The following is a 24,509-nucleotide window of genomic DNA, read 5'->3' as shown; positions in this document are numbered from 1 at the left end:
ATTTACCTCCTCCTCTATATCCATACAAAATATCTATCAAACAAATAAAATTAAAATTTTGTTTTGAAAATTGCAACCATTCCATCAATATTTTCTTATGACGTTGTCACGTTAAACTATCGTCAGTAAACCGACTTTACAGACAACCTCTTGTTTTATACATTTTTTTATATCTACGAAATTGTTTTTTGTTTTTTTTGCTTTATATACACAATAGAATGAACATTAGAAAGAGTTTATAGGGTGAAATTCTATGCGCTGAAAACTAATTAGTTCAGTCGTTTACTCAGTCCAATACAGTGTTTGTTGATAAGGGATTTTCAATTGACTTTAAGGGTGTCGTTGGTATCGAAATTAATGCTGGATTGCAAGTAAAAGTAAGCGACGATCTCTTCTAATTTGAACTATAATTGTCGAATATTAAATTAAAGAAATCGAGGTAGGTATACTTTCTGAAACCTGCTTTGGTATTAAAAGTTTCAGAGAGATTCTTCCCAATTTTAAAGAAGCTGATGGAGTTCCCAGCTGTTTATTAATGAGACTCAATTCAGTACATAACCACTGGCGTTTACTATGCGGGACGAACGGCGCTCCAAAATCTTCATAAAACTCCTCAATACCTATTTTTTTTCATTCACTCTACACCCCGATAGAAGGAGTCTTATCGAAAGCTTCATTCATGAACTGGAGGGGCCCGAATTCGACTGATACAGGTAAACTAAAGGCACAAAAATGTCAACTTCGATAATTAATTACTTGTTATTCTTGTGAGAGAACGTGGGTATTCAGCGGTTCTGGTTTCCACCTTCACACCCGCTTCTTTTTGGAAGGATTCTCGAATCAAGACATTGCTGAGAGCCAGAGACATGCCTAGCCTATTTAAAAAACAACGGAACTACCCTTATTTTTAGAAATCACATTTACCAATTTGTGGCAAATCGTAATTACTTCCGAATTGACAATGATAAACTCTAATCTCTTGGGAGCAGTTTCGCTATTTGAGTTAATATAGACTTTATTTATTATAACATCAAATAATCGAAAGTTATTGCAGTGGTGAGATCTCAGAGTTCAGGTTCTCCCTTTTTCTGTTCTATAACTTTAATTTAGTTTAGCTATTACAGTATAACAAGGATATTAGATGACCAAGTCTGGCCGTTCGAAGAAAATTTGTGAGAATAACATGGCCGAAACTCAGCAATGGTCGTTCAAAATGCCTGCTAAAACTGAATACAGAGCATACAAGAACATTGATAGGTGTGTTTACCGGTGATTGTCTAATAGGTAACCATGCAAGAAGGCTGGGAGTTCCCTACTATAATTATTGCAGAAGCTGCTACAATACAGAAGATGAGGAAACTATTAAACACCTCCTTTGTGAGTGTGAAGGATTAGCTAGAAGAAGACTTCACACGCTTCGTAATGCATTTTTAACAGAAGTAGCGGATATAGCGCATCTTAAACTAACGAAATTAAGCTTGTTTATAATCATAGTGTAAGGACAAGTTCCAGTGGTATCACAAAGGACTTACGACAGGTCTAAGTATGTCAATTTGGCAGCCACCAGACCTACCTACTTACCTACTTCGTTTATTCGGCAGCAGAATTTTGCCCGCTTATTTCGCACGCATTCACACACTCGTCCAATCAGTAGTAGTAAAAGCTACGTTGACTTTTTTCGCATACATTAACATAATCTCAGTGTTTTCACCGCTGTCACATCCGCGGTTACGTCAACAAATCAGCTAATTCATTCAAACTGGCTGAGAGCCGGTTAATGGTCTTGGGTTGGGCACACCTCTCCAGTCTGTACTTCTTGCTATCATACCACTACATCGTAAAGCAGAACCTGGCTTCGAGTACTACTGAATTTGGTAAATACACCAATATTAGGGGCATCCTCCATTTTGGCTCAGTACTCTCCTTTAACTATATAAAGAAATTACGCCCTTCCACACGCGCTTCTGGATGTTTTTCATCTACCTCAATCTTTAATCAAGACTATTTAAAACCTGTTCGCCTAAGTATGGTTTTTGCTTAAGTCTTAAGCGGTAGAATATTGTACCTCTGGACCAAAAACATATTTTTTTTTTAATATACTATATTTTGTCACAAAAATTAAAAAAAGGTTTAAATGTTAAACAGAGCTTTAAAAACTCTCTACCAAAATTTTCGCATTGATTATATTTCAAAATATTTTTTTCCAAATCTTTTTCAATTTACCTCTTATTGTACACAAAGTTATTAATTTTCAGAAAAAAGACTTTTTTCAAACTACTTGGATCACTTGACATGGAATTGCTCTCTTACAGGAAGCTCAATACCTTTCATTAATAATCGTCGGTCCCGTTAGATCTTCATCAATTTGACTAGCCTTTTTAGTATCTCTAATATTATCAATACCTTCCGGTAGGAATCCTCGAAATGTGGACTGGGACAGGTATGGTGAGCTTGTAACAGAGCGATTACCAAACCTGAAAAAACTCAAATCAGCAGAAATGATTGAAGATCCCACTAAGAAATTAGAAGGTACTTTAATCAATTGCTTTGAGGAACTGTGCGCACTCAGGCAAAGCAGACAGGGGAAAGCGGTTCCTTGGTGGAACCCTGAACTGTCGAAGCTTCGTGTACGGTCCAGGAAACTTCTTAATAAGGCCTTGAAGACCAAAACAGAAGAGGACTGGGCTAATCATCGACTTACACAGAGAGAATATAAGAAAAAAGTACGGCAAGCCAAACTTGAATCCTATAGAAATTTCTGCAGTAACGTCGAAGAAATGAGGGAAACAGCGAGACTTTGTAAGGTCCTTCATTTAGACCGCTCAGTAAGGCTGGATTCCATTCGAAAACCTGATGGTTCATACACCATTTCCAAACCGGAAACGTTTAATGCTCTACTCGAAACCCTTTTTCCGGGTAGTAGAACTCTCTCTGAAGTTGAGAGTGGCATGAACAATAACGGTAGCAACGGTGGAACCTCTAGGTACAGCTGGTATATTGCTAGTCGGATAGTGTCAAGGGAATCGATAAGGCTTTCCTTATCTTCCTTTGAGAACTTTAAGTCCCCTGGACCTGACGGAATATATCCAGCAATGCTTAAAAAAGGAGGAGATAGGCTGATTGAGGCCCTGAAAAGGATCTTCACAGCCTGTCTTGCATTTGGTTATATACCATCCCAATGGCGACGCGTAAGAGTAGTATTTATTCCAAAACCAGGAAAAGATGACTATTCCCTAGCAAAAAGTTTTAGACCAATCAGTTTGACATCGTTCATGTTGAAAAGTCTGGAACGAGTGGTGGAGAAACATATTCGAGTGGGGGTATTGCCGAGAAGTCCACTTAGTAGAAATCAACACGCTTACCAGAGTGGAAAATCATGTGAATCAGCCTTACACGATCTTGTTAGCAAGATTGAAGCAGAGCTGGAAGCTGACGAATACACAATGGGCGTGTTCGTGGACATTGAGGGGGCTTTTGATAATGCCACTTTCGGCTCGATATGTTCTTCTGCCGAACGACACGGAGTTAATCAAGCCATTATAAAATGGATATACTCCATGCTCTCTGAGAGGCTGTTAACCACTGGTGAGAGCGGCGACAAGCAAATCACAGTCAGGGCCAAGCAAGGATGTCCCCAAGGGGGTGTTCTTTCTCCGCTGCTGTGGTGCTTCGTCGTAGACTCTCTATTAGTGGAGATGCAGGAACTCGGGTTTCACGTCCAAGCATATGCGGACGACGTCTGTGCGCTAACATCAGATAAATCCTTAAGGAGGCTTTGCACGAAAGTGCAGAGGACTCTTGACAAAATCGATGATTGGTGCATGAGACAAGGTCTTTCCGTTAACCCGAACAAAACAAACATAGTCTTGTTTACGAGAAAACGGAAATTGGATGGACTCAGTCTTCCAACACTGAAAGGTGTGACACTTGGTCTTTCCAACGAAGTTAAATATCTAGGAGTAATCTTGGATAATAAGCTGACTTGGGAGACACACGTTTCACTGAAGGTGAATCGTGCATTCAAGATTTTTCAGCAATGCCGTAGAGCCTTTGGCAAAACTTGGGTTCTGAAACCTGCTGTGGTCCTATAGATATACACAGCACTTATCAGACCAATCATCACTTACGCTTCTGTGGTCTGGTGGCGACGGAGCATGGTTAAGTTCACAATCCGGGAACTATACAGGCTGCAAAGAAGTGTATGTTTATGCATCACGGGTGCCATGAGTACAACCTCTGGTGATACCCTAAATGCTATGCTTGATTTGCTCTCCCTGGATCTTAAGATACAACAGGAAACAATAAAAGCAATGTGTAGACTCCATAAATATGGTCTCTGGCACGAAGATGGAACTTCGGGACACAGAGAAATCTTTAAGTTGCTGTCGGAGCAGTATCCACTGTTTTTGGCACCTAAAGATGACCTGATACCCACAGTTTCATTTGGAAGGGAATTTGATGCCAAGAATGAAATAGGGTCTGGTACTTAAACGATAGTAATAAGTATCACTATGCTATGGGGGAAATGGCAACTGTTTTCCAAACAGAAGTTTTTGCCATCCTAAAAGTATCCGAATGGATAATCGAGAGGAGATGGAGCGGAAAACAGATTGGAGTCTTCAGTGACAGTCAGGCTGCATTGAAGGCCCTGGAGAACGCGAAGCAAACCTCAAAGATTGTTCAAGAATGTAAGAAGAAGCTTAATTCTGTCGCAAGACAAAACAGGCTTGTACTTATATGGGTTCCGGGACACTCCGGTGTTCAAGGAAACGAAATTGCCGACGAATTGGCCAACCGTGGATCAGCGGTGCCCCCACAGGGGCCAGAGCCAATAATCGGAATCAGTCTCGCAGGAATCAAGAATTGGATCAGCGATTATGTAGGCAATCTACATAAAGAGCGATGGTCCGGTCTGGAACGCTGCAGAACTGCAAAGTGTTTTGTGACAAGTCCGAACAGAAAACTGTCAAACTTTCTACTAAAACTTAGAAGGAAAGACATTAGGTTGATGGTCGGCATCATTACAGGACACAACCCATGGGGTCAGCATATGACCACCATTGGAATCATCGAGGACCCGGTATGCCTGTCATGCTTGGAGGAGGCGGATAGCACTGAGCACTTTCTCTGTGAGTGTCCTGCCTTTGCTAGAGCGCGACTACGAGTATTGGGTTCCGATGTCATGAGAATGAGTAATATTCGTTCTCTAAAACTGGAGGATATTTACAGATTTGCCAAAGAATCTGGAAAATTCTCACAGGACTAACTATCTCTATTCTTCTCTATCTCTTTCTCTGATACTTTTCTCCCTCCCTTCTTGACTATCTACCCCCTTTCTAGAGCTTTAAATACAATGGGCTCTTTAGCCTGAGTGTTTTAGGAGCCACCAAATCTCCTGGTGCTCCTTGGCTCGACCTTTTCAAATTCAAATTCAAATTCAGTATCTCTAATTGTGCAAAAACATTATTTTGTTGAACGTAAGGCCATAGCAGTCACAGCTCTTCTCTACTTTATAATTTTAAATGTATGTCAATGGTTACTGGTAATAATAATACTATTTTTTGCCTTGAATTCTCCGAAAAAAATTAGAATTCGAGCAATTCTAAGGCCTACAGTCGCTAATTATGTTATTTAAAACAACATTTTGCCTCACGATCCACTTTAGCTGCATGCTTTCCGTTGCCATTAGCAATTCACCGCATGTGTGCCATGTTTGTGTGTGCAATTGTGTACGCTTTTATATAGCAAAGTGTTTAAGTTTATGCATTTGGCGTTCGTGGTTGCAACGAGTGGGGTGGTGGTGACGGCAGGAGTGTGACTGATATTGCAACAGCCGGTTTGTTCCGACCGACCATTCATCGGGGATGATATTGGATATGTCATTTCAAATGTCACAACAAACCCATCGAAAATGTCAACTCAACTCAATTTAACTGAACTATTCCAAAGACCAAGGGGTAACAAGACGTGACGGAGTGGCAGAGTAGAGGAGAATTTGGAGGTATGGTGATGTACCAAGTGGATAAGCGGAGCAAAGTGCGTGCACACAAATGTTATTCGTTCCTGCAAGCAGCAATTCCCATTTCCCAAAACGCCACAGGGGTAGCAACGCTTGGCAGCAATTGTCAAAATTTCTAATTTGCGCACAGCCAACATTGCAGTTTGTGCACAGATAAGATTGACAACAACAATTACAGCAACAACCACGATACAACAAGCACAATTACTGTTCCCCAGCGCCACGCTTACACTAATTACCAACTCGCACAGCTCGCGCAACTCGAAAGCTACAGAGCCTTGACTTTTGCTGACTCACTACAACACCAACTAAGCTCCGCGCCACTTGCACTATGCATACACCACCAATTCGGTGGTTAGAGTTGCTCATTAGTTTTAAGTTCGGCAATGCTGATTTTTCTACACGTATTGCTTGCAGCAAACCCATTTCGACTCTATTAAAGATTTAAGTTATGACATCGACATACCGCAACAGCGGAGCAGTGGGAACAGTGGGAACAACGGCAACAGCGGCAACTACATTGACATGGCATGTTAATACATTGCCACCAAAAACCAATGTCAACCGCAACTGCACAGCTGCTTGGCTGCTGCGCTCTTTTCGCCTGCCCTGCTCCACAATAGTTGCCCTCCCCTCTGCCCGTATTTCCTCGGTTACCATTTATTTGCGTGTTGGTTCGCTTCAGCTCGTTTGGCTGTCGTTAGTCAAAGTTTTAATTACACTTTCACTGCGTTGTTGGTTACCGCCCAACGCTGCATGCCTCCATGCTTCTCACTGTCGCTTTCGTCTTGGCTGTTTTGTTTGGCTCGGTGGTTTTTCAGCCAGCCTCTTCCGCTGCTCCTCCTTAGCTTTGTCACAAAACAGCACATTGGTATTTATTCGGCGACAAAGATTTATCACCAAAGCGCCTCGACACTCCTACCGTTCGTCCGACTCATCCTCATCCGAGGAAGTGTTTGCGTGTGTGAGTTCGCTCTTTTTGTCTCGTCGAAATGGCGTTTGTCGTTATGGCGCTGGATGATAGAGTGTGTATTGTTTCGCTTTAATTGAAATTTTCTTTCTGTATGTTCGCACATAGTTATATAATTTAGACAATGTATACGCGTGTGTGTGTGTGCATTTAATGTTTATGTATGTAGAGGCCATGAAACGTATGGAGTTTGTGCTGCTAGTTGATATTTCAGGTGCCCAATGAACAAAACTTGTAGTTTAATGGATAGAAAGCTACAGGTGGCCCTAAAAAAGAAATGAAAAAATTAAGTTTTAATATTTCAGGCTATACACTAATATCAACGGGGGAAACTAGTGTCCAAAATTTATACCAAATATTCTATTATACATTTTTCATCTTCGGAAATCATTCCCTTTAAAACTGGTTTAAATTCGGTTAACAAATTTTTCCTTGTTTATTCATGTGTCACTTGGACTTTGATTATTATACCCAGTTGCTTTTAAAACGTTCAAAACCCCGTTTTTATGGATATTTAGATCCTTAGCAACTCAATATTTTCCATGATTCCGTTGACTGTTTCAGTCATAGTGGACGAAATTGATGTATGTCTGTAGCACAGGAATGAAAACGAGAACGCCTCACTTTGATCCAATTATGGCTTTTTGTAAGTGCCCAATGGAATCGAAAATAGTTCAATTCCGCACGATGCATTTTTTTACTAGTTTGCTTTTTGTAACTAATTTCATTGAAAAGTAACGATATTAAGTGAAGTAAAAAGTCCTGAAGGTTCTCCGCTAGATGCCTTTGGCTCATCCACGTGGTTAAAAGAGAGACAATAAAAAAAGTTCGATACGATCAACGTGAAAAGGCAGAGATAGATGAAAAAATGTGTGTTGTTTATCAATCATTCAGACAGTATTGAGTGCGATAGTTTTAACAACTCCTTTCTGATAATATGAATGTCGAAAATTGGGCACGCTCCGGTAAAGTATTGATAAAATCATGGAAATAGTTGAGTCAGGCCGCCGCATGTGAGCACCTATTCCACTGGCTGGGACTAATTATACGGTGCAAAGTTAATCGATAACAAAAAATTAACCATCAGAGAGCTGGCAAAAGACTTGAATACTACTTATGAATTCGTCCAGGATATTGTACTTGTAGTTAATGATTTGGGTTTTGCGCCGTGTTGCTGCAAAGCTTGTTCCAAAGGACCTGAGTTTCATGAGAAAAAGGGACCGTGTTGACATCGCCAAAGACATTATTTCCAAGGCTCAATTCCCACCCCATATTCATCAAACGCATCATTACTGGAGACGAGACGCGGGTCTATGAGTACGACACGCAATCCTGACATCAGGCGAGTAAGTGGAGAACTTCAAATGAGCCAAAACCAAAACCACGTCGTTTACAGTCAAAAAAGAAGCGAGGCTCACAGTTTTTATGGATTAAAACGGTATTATACAACACGATTTTTTCTAAAGGTCAGAGAGTTAATAAGGGCAACAGTGGCGTTAACCCTTTCGGTACATCTTTTTATTGCGCCATCCAAAAAATCCAAATTTTTGTCTGAGTATTTATTTTAGGATAGTATAGTTAAATAATTTTTTTTTTTTTTGTTTTTTTGTTAAGTGATTTTTTTTAATGTTGCCATATGGCAACAAATGTTGTGTATTCGTTTCAATCGCAAATAAACTTCTTCTGCAATCTAATACAAGTTAACACCTTACGAGAAATTTGTTGCCATATGGCAACAAGCTTAGTTTTAAAAATTAGTACAGCTTTTAAAGCTGCTAGCAAAAAAATATTTATATGCCAAATGACAGATTGAACATTTTTCTATATACTTTATTCAAAAATTGTTGAAAACATTTGCCCAAAATGCCTCAAAATCTAAAAATGCAAAATACAAATTTCAGTGTGAAGTGCTATATGCCAGAAGGCTTTCCTTAAAAATGTGTATTACCGATATATAATGGGCGGTTATTATTTATTTTATTTCTGTTTAACCATTAAACTTCAATTTTTGAAAATATGTAACAAAAAAGTTGATATTTTTTACAAGAGAGTGTTGACGGCCTTTTAAAGTTTACTGTTGCCATATGGCAACAATATCGCGAAAGGGTTAACGTAGATTATTTCGCTTTATGATCCGTTTACGTGAAGCAATTCGGCGAAATAGAAAGTATTTATGGGAAAACAACTCTTTGATGTTGTACCATGATAACGCACCGTCGCACAGGGCCATCCTTGAGTTTTTGACCTAGAACGAAAAAAGTGCCATCCAACAGCCATCGAATCCACCTGATATGGTCACGATTTTTTTCTGTTCGACTGAGTCAAAAAACCACTACGCGGATCACATTTTAACAGCTGAAAGGAAGTAATGCAAAAATAGAAGACGGCTCTGGTGGTTATACCGAAAATAGAGTTCCAAAAATGTTTCGAGAGCTGGGCCAAACGCTGGCATAAGTACATTGCATTTGATGGGGAGTACTTTGACGGCGATAATATCACTTTTGAGGAATAAATTTGTATTTTAAATTTTCTGGATATATTCCGCGAACCTTTTGATCGAGTGGTATATATATAATTCAAAAATATATGGTGTTTAACTATTCCTATGCAAGGATAAAAATCAGGACTAGAAATTCGAGTTAAACTCTCTCAATATACACAACTTTATTCCACTTCTGAAGTTTTAATATTTTAAATAAAATGTCTAAACTATCCACATCTACCCGTGGATTGTTCGCTTGGCTGCGACACCTATTTTGTTATTGTGTTTTTATTGTTCTCTGGCTGTTAGTGCCCAAAGCCAATTGACACACAACTTACTTATACGCGTGCATACGTATGTATGTGCTGGCACTTTTCGCCACCACAATCACCTGCAAACTTTTAGTCTGCTTGCCATGCCGACCGTCACTCGCACCATTCAGCGCCTCATCGTTTTGCTTGCTTTTGCTCATTCAGCTTTTATGACTTGACTGATGTCGTTTTTTATGTATTTTATGTTTATGTATATGTATGTATGTATGTATGTATATGCATTGTAACACAATATTATTATCGTTGCAGCAGCAACTTTTTGTCACTCTGTTTTGTACGTTGATTGTTTTTGCTTTGTACTTATTAAGGTAGTGGACTGGTACGTAGAGGAGCAATTGTTTTGATGGTTGGCTATTTTGGGCAGTACCATCATTGTCACTATTTAAGCCCACGCCGACCACAGCCACATTGACGACAATTTGTGGTCGAACGCAAATAAATTTTACTCATGTTGCGGTTGTTCCCTTTAATAAATGAAATCATTGTCAAAGCCCGTTGACTTTTTGCGTCAGCCACTTGGAGCTGATTCTGAGGTCGTGGTTGTATGTCGCTATGTTGCTGTTGTTATTAACTTGCTCAACAATGCTGTCATTTTGCTGTTTTTGTTCCTTTTTTTTTTAATTGTCACTGGAATCTTTAATTTCCTCGGTTTTCTTATTTTTGTTATTGTTTTTGGTGCGTACATAGGTTTGAACCAAGTCGCTTGAATACAATTAAACCATATCCGCACTGTCCCGCTACTTCACTTCCCTCTTTTGTATGTCTGGCTCATTGTTTTTCTTTTTGTTTTCATTGGCTTTATTGTTTTTTTTTTTGTTTTTGTTGGTTACATTCGCATTGTTTTTCGAAAATTGCTATTTGCCACATTTCCAAAGCGGTTATGGCCAACCCCACATATGGACCGCGTATGGCACGCTTCACAAAAAGCCACACAAGGACAGCGGCCCACAGCCCTTGCAGTCATGGCATGCCAATCTGGCAATTGTTGCCGGTGGCTCCGACAGTTGGCGGTTGGGAAATTACGTAATTTTCACTTGATGAAGATTTACGGCGTGTGCGGACCCAACCACTGACTAACAATTTGAGGTGGCGCCATAAGCAATACATAGTCGTCCGAACAGCTGTTAAAATGACTACATCACTATATCACCGCCCACTCCCAAGGCGAAAAAGCAGCACACAAAAGCGTTGGCGATCGCAACGAGATAAAAGTCGCATTGGTTTTGGCTGCTAGTCGTTTTCCTTTTGTTTGTTGGCCTATTGGCCTTTTATATCCGTTTGCGGCTTTCGTCCGCTAGCTGGGCGCTACAGTGACAACTCTATTTACCTATTCAAAACTTTTTTAATGTCTTGCAATAACAACAACGAGATAAACAAAAACATTGGCCGAGCCACAAAAAAAGGAATTTAATCCAAGAACAGTTGTTCGTATAAAACACTTAAGCTTAGTCGTATTAATTGAAAAAACAAAAACAATGATGATAAATGAAAGTGGACGGGAATGCCAAAGGAATTTAGTGATTTCGGTAGGTAATTAAAATAAGGCGAGTAGCTTGCAGTACGCGTAACAAGGAGCTCTCCTCATGCGCCTTCCTCCACAACCGTCAATTTGTGGGTTGTCATTTTTGTCTTGCGGTTAATGGCATTTTTGTATTTTCCATTAAGAGCTTTTGCTATTTAGCATATCAAAACACAGCAACAACTAGCTTATATTGTCTCAGCTGAGCGAAAATAAATAAATCGCTGCGATATTGGGTTAGCGGGGAAATTGCAATTGGGATATGCAATGAGGAGAGGCAGGTTATTGAGACTCAATTAAGAAGTAAAGCAGCAATATTTTTAGTAAGGCAAACGGTGGTTTGGTTTTAGGGTATGGACCACCTTTTTGTTTTCAAGGTATGGACCACCTTCGAAAGCAGCAAAACTAAAATTCGTCTTTTATTGAATATAAACAGACACAGAGAGACTTAGAGCTGTGAATAGCAGGCAACAGCATTATTATGCAATAGCTTTTGCTACATGGTGGAGCAAAATTAATCACGCTATTGGAAAATTTATAATTTTTGCAAATGGCGTCGTACGTCAAACATATTTAACACTTGTGACCTAGCTGCAGTGCACAAACATACAAGCAATGGCCAAAATAAGATTTCCATCACTCATGTATATTTCTCTTATTATCTCATATTTCACTCAATCAATATTTGTATTTGGTAAACAAGTTATCCAAATCGAAATAGTTGAATTTTGCCTCACCTTGTGATAGTTTTTCGTATTGCGCAAATTTTAAAATCTAAATAAAATTCTGAGATTTTGCAGTTATTCAATAGGCTTCCAAGGGCTTTTGCAGTCGTTGCGAGAAAAACTCCAGAATCCAGGCAATCGAAATAGTACTTTTTAAATAAAATATAAAAATACATTTGTAAACGTTATTCTTTTAGTAGACAGTTTGCACAAACAATAATGAAAAATGTTTAAATGAAAGACAATTTCATTATGAAAGTGGGAAGCTTAAAAGTGCCTAATTCGCACAGAAAATATGACAAAATGCATCAACGCACAAAGCCGGAATATACGTACATACATCTATGTTCACAATAATGGCAGCGCGACATATTTCGAGGTTTTGACTATTTATTTGATTTTTTTTTTAATATTTTTTTATTTTTTCATAAAAAATATAGTTCATACTACAACTAAAATTATAACGGGTCTTCCAAAAGAGGCACCTAGATGTTGTTTTAAAATAAAACAAGTACAAAATTAGATTCTTTGGGTTGTTTATTCAAAATACGACTCTTAACAATTATATATGAAAAATTAGATCATTTAAATGCTCACCATGAAAATCCGCCAAACAGTCAATTCATGAATGCCTAGTATAGAGAATGTCGAGATGTCGATGTTGAAGGTTGTTCAGCAACATTTTGCGCTACAGCAGCAATATTCTCAACGGAACGTCCAGTTTTTGGTCTATCAGTGATTTTCCTATCCTCAACAGAACCGTTTTCTTGAAATTTTTTCACCAAAATTTGAATTGCCTATTCATTCAAATGATTATCTACACCAGAAAAATTACGAATTTTGAATTTATGTATGTTGTTCTTAAAGATTGACGATTTTGATAATAAGTTTCAATCATTCCATCGTGTAAAATTGTATGTACATCTGTCTACTTGACAAATGTCAAAGATAAAATGATCTAGGAATTAATCACTACTGACATTTAAGCGTCACTTTTGAAAGGCCATTTATAACTCAAAAAGGTCAACTTTGTAAATACTTGTTATTTATGCAATTTTAATATTTATTAAATTTATTTATTATTACTAGTAATATTAATATATTTTTATTCATACAAACACGATTTTTTTTTGTATGAAGAAAACGCGCAGGCAACCAGCAAGAAAAAAATTCAAACATCAACACGATTCATTTTTTAAATTTTGAGACTCCTTTGAAATTTTGAATAGTGAAACTTTGAGTAATATATTTTTATTCTTTGAAGTATGAGCTACATTTCAATAAAAGAAAACAAAACCAAATATACAAATAATAAATAAAGAGACCAAACTTTGCAATATGGTGCGCTGCTACTGCTGTAAATACAAGTTCAAACTGTTTCGAATAGCTTTCATAAAAGGTTAGCTTATCGGGAGTGTTTTTGTTTTGCAATAACTTTGAAAATACCTAGAAAACAGATTTTTTGTCTATGCATCGAAAACACTTCCTTCAAAAAATAAATTAAACAAATTCTCGTTTTCGGCGACCCCTAATTAGTCTAAACCTTCTTTTTGAGGAAGTATTTTTTAGTTTAATTAATGAAATAATAAGTTTTTGGACAAGCCTTAAATTTTAATTTTACTCAAATTTTTATATAGTGGAGCAACTATAAATTTAGATAAAGTTTTAATAAAATAATTTCAGATTACACCTACGTTGCTGGGGTACCGAAACGAGTTGGAACGCTATTTCCATTAATTTTGCGACCACAAATGCTGAGACGTGAGCTGGTGCATTGTCGTGATGGAAAGGCACTCGACTTTCTCTATTCAAATGAAAGCCAAACTCAAAAAATAGACCGAAGAGGTTGAAACATGATGTATGTTCTTCCAAGAAATGCTACTAAACATACCTCAATACGCACCAGTAGTGCCATCTCTCTGACTTTACACGGACTTTTCAAACGAATGTCGTATTATAACAGAATTATCCCCTTGTTTATTTAAATAAACGTACACATCGATATTCACGTTAGATTTAGCGATTATTTAGATCTCTAATATAGGCGGCCACAGTAGCCGAAATGGTTTGTGCGTTACCAAAATTCGGTATAGCACGGGTACGAAACATCAAGTTACAGTAGTTCATCTAACAGCGTTCGCTACGCGGCAAACAATAGCAAAACTCCGAGAAAATTGATGCTATACAAAAGTTCCTCATAAAAAATCATCTGCGACATAAAACTGTAGGTGCCGCCATTTGTGGAACAGCATAATGACGCATAAATTGGAGGAACACCTCGGTCAAACACCCCAGAAAGGGTGTGCACGCTAATTATATGTATATAAGTATATAGTTTGGGGGCATGAACCGCGTTTTACAATTTTCGAATCAAATACAATAGGATAAAGTTTGTAGAAATAAGAAAAAGATTTAAAGATGAATGCCTAATGACTTCATTAAATGCTGAAATGCTTTTCATTTAATTCTAATGCTTCAATGGCAGTTGATTAAATTCGTCTTATCTTTCCTCGTCGTTTTTGAAATTTCTTCTTACCAATTATTACGTATTTCGGGCACTGTTGTAAATTCTTCTGCAAATTAGTTTTTTCGTAGGCTTGATATAATAAGAAGTTAACTGAACAAATCTTAAAACAAAAAATTTAATTACTTGGAGATTTATTCAATGTTGCAAATTTTGGTATAGTGAAAGATATGAGGTTCTTTTTGATATTTAAAAAAAAAATATTTGTTTGGATGAAATATATTTTCAGGAAAATTCTGTTTGGAAAAAAAATTTACATTTTTGTTTGAAATTAAAAAAAAACAATTGTTTGTTATTTTCAAAAAACACTTCTCAGAATTGTTTTATATTTTCTGAAACTGGAAAAAAGATTATATTTTTGTTTAAAATTAAAACAAAAAAATTTGTCATTTCCTGAAATAAAGCTTATATTTTTGTTTAAAATATTGTATTTGTGAGCAAATTTTTCTTGTTCTTTTTGAAAAAAAAACTTCTCTCAGATTTTTGTCATATTTTTCAAAAAAATATTATAGTTTTCTTTAAAATATTTGGGAACAAATTTTTTTAATTAATATTTTTGAAAACCCCTCTTATCAGTTATTTTTCATATTTTTTTGGAAAAAAATTTAAAATTTTTTGGAAAGAAACTCCTTTTTTTGTCACACATTTTTGCCTCCTTTTTTCATAATAGTTGATAAGCTCTGCAAACTTCATAATGGTATTGCCATATTTTCCGAGTTACATTCAAATACGAATAGCAAATCAGAGCAAAATACCGTTCCATCGAATCAGTAGTATTCAGCTGTATGTACTTATACTCGTATACACACGTACTTACTAAGACGCTAGTGTAGCCCATTTCACTGATGCACTTAATTGCAAAAACAAATTTTGTCAAAAAAATTAAAAAAAAAAAATTTTATACAATTTTTTCCAAAAAAAATTCTTTAAAAAGTATATTTTCGCCAATCAAAATGTTTAAAAACATTTATAAAAATGTTAAGAATTTTGAATTTAAGTTCATTCAGTTTAAAAACTCTACCAAAATTCTCGACATTGCATAAATCTCAAAAATATTAACTTTCTTACAGGTAACGTCTGAATATAAGATAACAAAAAAACCACAAATAAGATAATAAAAAATGGACGACAATGTTCAAAATGTAATAAAACAAAACTTTTTAAGATTTTGCTCTCAGAACTAAAATTTTATTTTGCAAAAGTGATAATTAAAAGAAACATCACTCGACTTATTCGTGTAGACCAGAAAAAGTTGTATCACACAATCCTAGCAAGTAATTTGTGTAACCCCCTTCTCAAAATCATATAATAAAATTGCTGTGCTGGTCAGAAGAAACTAAACATTTTTAGTATGAACGCATGCCCGTGTTTAATGACTCTCCTGGAACACAAACACAAGGCAACACGAGTTCTCGCGTGATTTTTTGAAAAGGTAAAAAGGAGAAAGATTCAAAATGGCACTAAGAGCCTCAGTTGTTGTGGTTTTTGAGATCCCCAAAATCAGATCACAACAGCTCCTTATGTATGAGCAATAACAGTTATCTCAAGAAGCCCTTACTTGTAGACCTGAATAATCTAGCCACGAGTTTATTAAATTTACCGAAAAATCGCTATATTTCATAAGTATGAGTAGTAGAAATATCTATCGATTTATTTGCCTTTATTTCCACTTGCTCTAAGGAAGTTTTATTTCAGATTATTTCACTTCCTTTCGAACTTTTTCCTTCGCCTTTTAAGTGTAGAAAAATTTCCCCGATTTGAATAAATTTATTTGGTATTCAATTTCAATTAAAATCACGCAATGGGTCAATATACCGAGTATTTAGTTGTTCATATATGCACGTTAATTATATTCTCTACTATTCTGAATACTCACATTTTAGTGAATGCGCAAATGTATGTATATATACTAGAATATGTGCACGTATGTATGTATGTACACACGAATATTCGTGGAAACTGATTGTTTAGATAGGCGTAACCGCACTGCGTTTGATGTGTTTTTACCACACTGTCCGCCACACTTTTGTACTGTTGGCAATGATATTGGACATTTATTTGGCCGGCGGTTTAGTTAGGCAAACGCTAACATACACATAAATGCCAAACGCCCCATCCAGAATGGAGTGCAAGTTCATTAACTTGGATATTAAACGCACAAAGCCACATCACAACTTTGCCAATCAACTGAGAAACACATACAGCTCATATACATACATAAATAATTCTATACATTTGCGTGTGTACGACACCCACTCTCATCTACAACTTCAACAAATTGATTATCTACTAAATATCGTCAATCCGCATTAAATCCACCCGTCACAATGAGTAATGGCTGAGCCATCGGACACACTGCCCGATAGTACAGGAGCTTAACAAACACTTTTCTTTGCTTAGTTTTCTTATTTTATTTAACGGTACACTCCTGTACTCCTCTCTTTGCAGGTTTACAGCATGTCCACACCGAAGAGCAGTCGCGGTGGCGGCAATGGCAGCATTTTCGGTGGCGCTAGCTCCTCGGCTGGTAGTGGCAGTGATCCAAAAGAGAAACTCCGACGAATTCCTAATGTACAGCCGGGTACACTTATGTGCCAGCATCTCATCAAGGAGGGTACTTATGGGCGCATCTACGCTGGCAATTTAGGTGACTCCTGCGATGTAATTATCAAAACGGTCGTCGATGGTGCTTCACTCACACAGGTTGCTTGTTTGCTGCAAGAGGCTTCAACGCTGATCGGTGTAAGTCATCAGAATATACTGACACCTTTATTGGCGAACACCGAACTGCCAGGGCCGCCCGAGATTGCATATCCCTATCCGTCCAAGGGCAATCTGAAAATGTGAGTAGAGAAGCAAACGACTTAGCGATATGTAGAAATTAAAACTAACTTTGCTTTCCCTTTGTTTCTTTATTTCCGACAGTTTCTTACAGAAGTCGCGTGAATTGAATTCGCCACTCAGCACCCGCCAGCTAGTCGAGTTCGGTTTGCATGTAACCAAAGGACTGGCGCACTTGCACTCGTTGGGTATTATTCACCGCGATATTGCAACGCGTAACTGCTAGTGAGTATTTGCCTCGAATTAGGACTTCTCACTGAAAACTACGTAGACATTTTTTAAATTTATTTATCTCTTCCCTTCATCTTTCCAGTCTCGATATTGATTCCTATGTGAAAATTTGTGATAGCGCTTTGTCGCGCGATCTTTTTCCCGACGATTATCACTGCCTGGGTGACAATGAGAATCGTCCGCTCAAATGGATGGCCTTGGAGTCCTTACAGAAAAAGTACTTTAACACTTACAGTGACATTTGGACTTTGGGTGTACTTTTCTGGGAGTTGGCTACCTTGGCGCTTACTCCTTTTGAAGAGGTAGACATTTTTGAGTTGAGCGCATACCTCTCGGATGGTTTTCGGCTGGGCCAACCTATCAACTGTCCTGATGAATTGTAAGTAAATATTATATAATATTGAGTCATCCAAGTTAGAGTGCAAAAAAATAGTTTTTTTAGGAACTGCTAGTAGTCAATCTATCGTCGAAAAAGTCATAGTTCGTGAAGAGAACAGAGAAATCAGTCAGAGAATCAATAATTTTGTCGAGAAACAAGGCTTGAAAAATTTATTTGCTCTTGATTGTTACAATAATAGTAGAGTATCTAGGCAATGAGGCCAGACTGTGGACAATTTCCTTATTTGAAGGATATTTTTCAACAATAATCGTGAAAAGGGAGAAAGGGAAAGTTTTATATTTAAAGAGATTTTCTTGTAGCATATTTTTCCAGGCGCAATGGATCAGGATTCAACTAAGAATAATCGCTCATTGTCCTCACTCATACTGAACAATCCAATCATTATTTTCATTCGCAGTATACTTTGATGACTATTATTCGTGTGAATTTCTTAAAGTCCGATTTTTTCCGAACACCTTTACCACAAAAGTACACTGTGAGCAGAGTATATGATCGGCCACATTTCTTCGGTCGTTATATTCATAAAAATGGGTTATTATGGTCGGTAGACTTTGTTTTTAGCTGTTCATTCCACATGCCTTACTGCTCTATTTATTGAAAGAAGTTTTTGTGGTAAGATTACCTTCAGAAAAGCCTACGAGGCAGTATTTTTGTGGGGTTATTTGAAATTCTTTGTCTGTTGGTATACACAGCAATACTGGCAAAGTAGTTGCTTGGAGGATAGAATTCGAAAAGGTAGAGACATCATTGAGTTCGCTTCTCGAAAGACACTTAGCTCGTTGTCGTAATCTGCCCGGTTTTCTAAGAAAAGCGAGTGTAGGCATCTACTGTCGTCTAGTGGAAAGGGAGAAACGGGTAGTAGATATTAAGATCGTACTGAAAGATTCATTATTAAAGTATACCTATCTGACTAAGCCAAAATCAGTGATATAAGGACTCAAATGCTGGAAAAAGTAGTCGAAATATATATAATTCAGTATAATACACTTCTGTCTCTCAAATAATTTTGCTGCAATGATATCCTGAATGCTATGAAGCTATCTGCTGGTTAAGACACGTTGTTTACTTAACATATTTACTGCTATCCTCATCTGCTTGGAGTATAGGGCCTGTAAGGAAGTATCGATCCAGACTGAACTTTATATACTCGTGCACATTTTAGTAAAATGTAATGTGAATTGTTTGTTAATTTTTGGGATCAAACTAACCCATAGACAATTTTTAGCTTATGAAACCAGAAGGGGCGGATGGCAATTTAATCTTAACATACAGTACGTACATCACGCACGTGATATCTCAATAATATTTAAGTTTAAGTTAAATGAGGTTTGTTATTTTTACGAGGAGGAAGCAGCGAATATCTAACTCTGTCAATGTGGGTCTTTCACCCGAACTAAACCTCCTACCATCAAAGTACCAAGCCCCCGTTAAGTATTCCGTCGGGAGGTGGTTTGCACACTGGACCCAACGTCCGTTACTGTCCTGATATAATACCCATTTAGGTCTTTTGATGAGAGAGGCACCCCTGTCATATCTCCACCACCCGCCTTGCCCCTGTCCATACCATAGAAAAAGGTAAGTTTCTATGTCTGGTATCGTCAGTTTGCCTGCACTTTCATGATCGATGGCTAACGCGCTTTCTTGCCGTTCACGTCTTCGTCTTACCTGCTCGCTATACCGAAGTTGTTGCATTATTTCGGTAGTCGTATGCTGTACGCCGTTCCATGGGTCGTTGCTCTTCAGAACCAGTGGCACTAGATTCTCGGGAGTGACGCTGCAGCTAGGTTTAAAAATTAATTAAAAATAAAATTAAATGGGGGGGGGGAAATATGTGCACAAAGTTTGGGCAAGTTTTATTAAGTTGCAACCGAGGTGCACCATTTACCCAACCTTAGACGTAGCTCTACCAATTCTTCAAAATTTTACTTGTGCCATATTTTCTTTTTCGGGTCATCATTTTTGTCACATTTAAATCTGCGTCATTTATAGCAGAAGTATATTATAATTTTTTTTTTGGTTGGCTATGGTGTGGTTATTGCCCGATTTCGCTCATTCAATACCAACCTACCTTGGGTTAAGAAATATATTAATTTTTGCTCGAGTTATCTTGCACATGGACAGACGGGCATGTATAAATCGTTTGCTCTCATCATTCCGTATAATGTATATATTTGTTTATATGTATATGTGTATATACATCCTTTATGCTGTTGCATACTACTTTTATGAGCAAAATTACTCCTAAAGTACCCTTGGACAGCTATAAAACTTGCAACAGAAAAAGCCAATACTATTGCAAGTGGTGCAAAATTAATCATCCAATTTTGTTTTTGAATAACTTTTTGACGAATTAAATAATCAGTTTGAGTGATAGAAATTTTTATTTTCACATTTACGCGCTCCATTGCTTGTCTATTCGTATAATGTAGCTGCGGTACTTAGAATGATGTGCGGCGCCATTTGCAGACTTTATAAATTTTCCGATAGAGGGATTAATCTTCCGCCACCTTATAGAAACTGCTCGGAAAAGCAGTTGCAAATTTTATGTATTCTTCTTCTTCTTAATTAGCGCCATTTCCGGCGATTTTGGAAGAGTTTAACAAATCGCGCCAATTGTTTATTTCTCGAGCTAACCGGCGTCATTTGGAGTTTTGGGTCTAACATAAATCAAATAAGTACCCAGATGCTATTTTTTAATATAAATGATCGGATGTTTATTTCATTATAAAGAGGAGCATACCTATGTTGTTAATAGTGGAAAATAACATCACGACCTCGCTTACAGGACAGTATCCTTTTCATGAAATTTTCCATAACCGAATCGCAAAGTGGCTGCCCTATGTCCTCGATAGCCTCGCGAATTCCATCTTTGAGGTCTTGAAAAAACCCTGGTCTATTGGCGTAGACATTCTCTTTCACGTGGCTCCAAAGAAAAAAGTCACAAGGTGTTAAATCACAAGATCTCGGTGGCCAATTGTGATCACCTCTTCGAGAGATAACACGGTCTGGAAAGTTTTCCCGTAAAAGATCAATGGTTTCGGTGCTTGTGTGGCACGTAGCGCCGTCTTGTTGAAAATAAACGTGGTCCAGATCAATACCATCCAATTCCGACCATAAAAAATCGTTAATCAACTGTTATTGGAAAATCCTTAATATCGTTTTGGTGTTTAGCTGAGCTCCTCCTACTAATTGTGGCGTGCGTTTTGATGTTGGGCGATGGAGGGACCTACAGTTTTAGTCGATTCCAAATGGCAGATTATATTTTTCTATTTATGAGCAGCTTTTTCATGGCAGAAATACACTCGGAGGTTTGCCATTGCCTGCCGAGGGGCGATCGCTATTAGAAAAAACTTTTTTTCATTTCGGTTTTTCACGGAGATTCGAAACCACGCCTCCGAACTCCGAATGGTAGGCACCAACCCATTCGACTATGACGCCCGCCGACTGTGTCTTACATAGTAACTGAAACCTCAGTAGAGTTATCTTTTATTTGTAAATAAAGGCTGATTATTTAAGAGCTATATGAAAGTTTTTCAAAAAAACACACGAAAAAATTTTATTTAAATCGATAGTACAGTCCATATAATTTAATGTTTGAAGATTATTTCATGCAAATGTTGACCGCGATTGTGCTTCAAATGGTCCAACCGCTTAGTCCAATTTTGGCATACTCTTTCGAATGTTTCGGCCGGTATGTCACATATAAATGCTTTGATGTTGTCTTCCAATGCGTTAATTGAAGCAGGTTTGTCTGAATAGACATGAACTTTAACATAGCCCCACAAAAAATAATCTAAAGGCGTTATATCGCACGATCTGGGTGGCCGAACGTGAAATAAAATGTTCACCGAACTCGCCTCTCAACAAGTCCATTGTTACGCGTGCTGTGTGGCATGTGGCACCGTCTTGCTGAAACTACATGTCATGCAAGTCAAACTCTTGCATTTTTTGCAAAAAAAAGCTGGATATCATTTCACGGTAGCGCTCACCATTCACAGTTACGTTACGATTAGTAGCATCTTGGAAGAAGTACGGTCCAATGACGATGAATACATTGGTAGCTCTTGCAATTCTTCTGGCTGATCTTCACTCCAAAATCGACAATTCTGCTTATTTATGTGCCCATTGATCCAAGAATGAGCTTCGTCGCTGAACACAATTTTTCGATAAAAAAGTGGATCTTCGGCCAACTTTCCAAGAGCCCATTCACCAAAAATTCTGCGTTGCGGTAGGTCGTTCGGCTTCAATTCTTGCACCAGCTGTATTTTGAAAGGCTTTACACCTAAATTCTTTCGCAAAATTTTCCACGTTGTTGAGTAACAGAGGCCCAATTGCTGCGAACGGCGACGAATCGATAATTGATGGTCATCATTAACACTGGCCGATACAGCTGCGATATTTTCTTCAGTTCGTACTCTACATAAGCGCGTTAGTGGTTTGATGTCCAATAATGTAAATTTGGTTCTAAATTTAGTCAAAATAGCTCGAATAGCCGCTTCAGTGGGTCAATTAAACTGACCATAAAATGAGAGAAGCGCGCGATAAATTTTCCTAACAGAACACGCATTTTTATAATAAAATTCAATGATTTGCATGCGTTGTTCATTTGTAAGACGATTCATGGTTAAATTATAGACCAAACTGAAGATGTTTGACAGTGAAACAAAACACGAAACGTACTCAGCTGTTTAAACCAACTGTTTAAAAAGATAATAGCTAAAAAATCACGCTTTATATCCAAACTTTTCGACAACCTCCTTTTTATTTTTAAATTTTTGCTTTATAAAATTTTTAACTCATAAATATATGCCGTCCTTTTTTAATTTCTACCTCGCAGTTTCACGGTGATGTCCTGTTGCTGGCTGGAGGATCCCAAACAACGGCCCTCATTCCCCCAACTACTCGCATACTTACAAGATTTTCATGAAGATCTTGGCAAGTATATATAAATACCACTGGGATCAAGAGGCGACCAGCACAGAAGCTACGGTTCGAATTCGGAAGGACAATGCACTCGGAAAATTTCAAATATGTATGTAAATAGCTTAACAGTCAGTTAATAAAATATAGAAAAATCTATCAAATCGATTGGGCATTTTAAACTGAAATTAGCTACAGTCACTCACATTCAAAGTCGGGCAGATGCATACGAAAATTTCTAGTCATAATATCTATGTTTTGATGAAAGAAAACACTTTCTACCTTTTTCTGTTTTTTCACAAAAATTGTTTTATTTAAAAACAACAAAAAAAATATATTCCAAGTTGCTTTATAAAATGTTAATGTATAAAAAAGTGAAAAAGGCCACTTCTCTGTCTCACATTTAAAGTCGGGCAAACCATGTTTTGCAAATATGCATACCGTTATTTCTAAGTTTTCTATACTTGTATTAAAAGTTATTGTTCATTGTTGCCTTGTCAATCATTGGGTGAGTTTATAAAAGTATTTTGCAAAATGCCGCGTAATGGTAAACAGTCTACATTGGGGGAACGAAAAATAGTAATTCAACTGCACTTAGACGGAAAATCTGAGCGAGCAATATCAAAATTGATAAAAAAAAGCAAGTCAACAGTGCACGATATTATTGCTAGATACAATGAAAATGGTTTCATTGCAAATAAGCATCGTAGAACCCGTCCAAAGAAGCTTTACTCCAAAGATGAGAGCATGGTGCTAAGGGAAGTGAAGAAAAATCCATTCATTTCTGCTCCAAAATTAACTGCGATGGTTAAAGAAGCTTCTGGGGTGGAGGTAAATCCCGAAACAATAAGAAGACTTCTTCGAAAAACTGATTTTCACGGCCGAGTTGCGCGGAAGAAGCCCCTAATCAGCAAGAAAAACCAGAATGAGCGGCTTGTTTTTGCTCGCCAATATATGGCTAAGGATTTCGATTTTTGGAGCACTGTAAGTGGGGGAAAAAATAACAATTTCATGATTTTAATATTCATTCTTTAGGTATTATTTACTGACGAAACTAAATTTAATTTATTTGGATGTGATGGAAGGTGTAAAGTGTGGCGCAAACCGAACAAGGAGCTGGAAGGCCAGAATTTAAGAAAAACGGTTAAACACGGTGGTGGATCTGTAATGGTTTGGGGATGCATGGCGGCGTCGGGAGTTGGAAAATTGCATTTCATTGATGGAATAATGAATAAACACGTTTATTTAACAATTTTGAAACAAAATTTGAAAGAAAGCGTGAGAAAACTAGGCATCGAAAGTAGTTTTCAATTCTACCAGGATAACGATCCCAAACATTCCGCATATGACGCCAAGAGCTGGTTGTTATATAACTGTCCAAAGGTAATAAAAACCCCTGCGCAAAGTCCCGACCTCAATGCCATTGAGCATTTGTGGGATGAATTAGGGCGCCGGATGCAGGAAAGGCAGTGTACATCAATTCAACTCTTGAAAATTGCTCTGCAGGAAGAATGGAATAAAATAAGCCCTGATGTTTGCAAAAAGT

At 37.6% G+C, this 24,509-nt stretch overlaps 1 protein-coding gene across 2 annotated transcripts in view; it reads left to right on the top strand.

The window, feature by feature from the left end:
- LOC128866834 (tyrosine-protein kinase Dnt) overlaps window positions 1–23,130 on the top strand; it is a 213,354-nt gene extending 190,224 nt beyond the window's left edge. For both annotated transcript variants that reach the window (XM_054107835.1, XM_054107833.1), the window contains exons 8-11: window positions 17,020–17,414; window positions 17,497–17,637; window positions 17,726–18,022; window positions 22,881–23,130. In XM_054107835.1, coding sequence (XP_053963810.1) covers window positions 17,020–17,414; window positions 17,497–17,637; window positions 17,726–18,022; window positions 22,881–22,992 — 945 coding nt within the window. In that variant the 3' untranslated portion in view covers window positions 22,993–23,130. The remainder of the gene's footprint in view (window positions 1–17,019; window positions 17,415–17,496; window positions 17,638–17,725; window positions 18,023–22,880) is intronic.
- The last annotated feature ends 1,379 nt before the right edge of the window (window positions 23,131–24,509 follow it).

Source organism: Anastrepha ludens, chromosome 6 (assembly GCF_028408465.1).
Source record: "Anastrepha ludens isolate Willacy chromosome 6, idAnaLude1.1, whole genome shotgun sequence".
Classification (NCBI taxonomy): Eukaryota; Metazoa; Arthropoda; class Insecta; order Diptera; family Tephritidae; genus Anastrepha; species Anastrepha ludens.
Note: the sequence above shows the minus strand (reverse complement) of the source record. Positions and strands in the feature narration are given on the sequence as shown.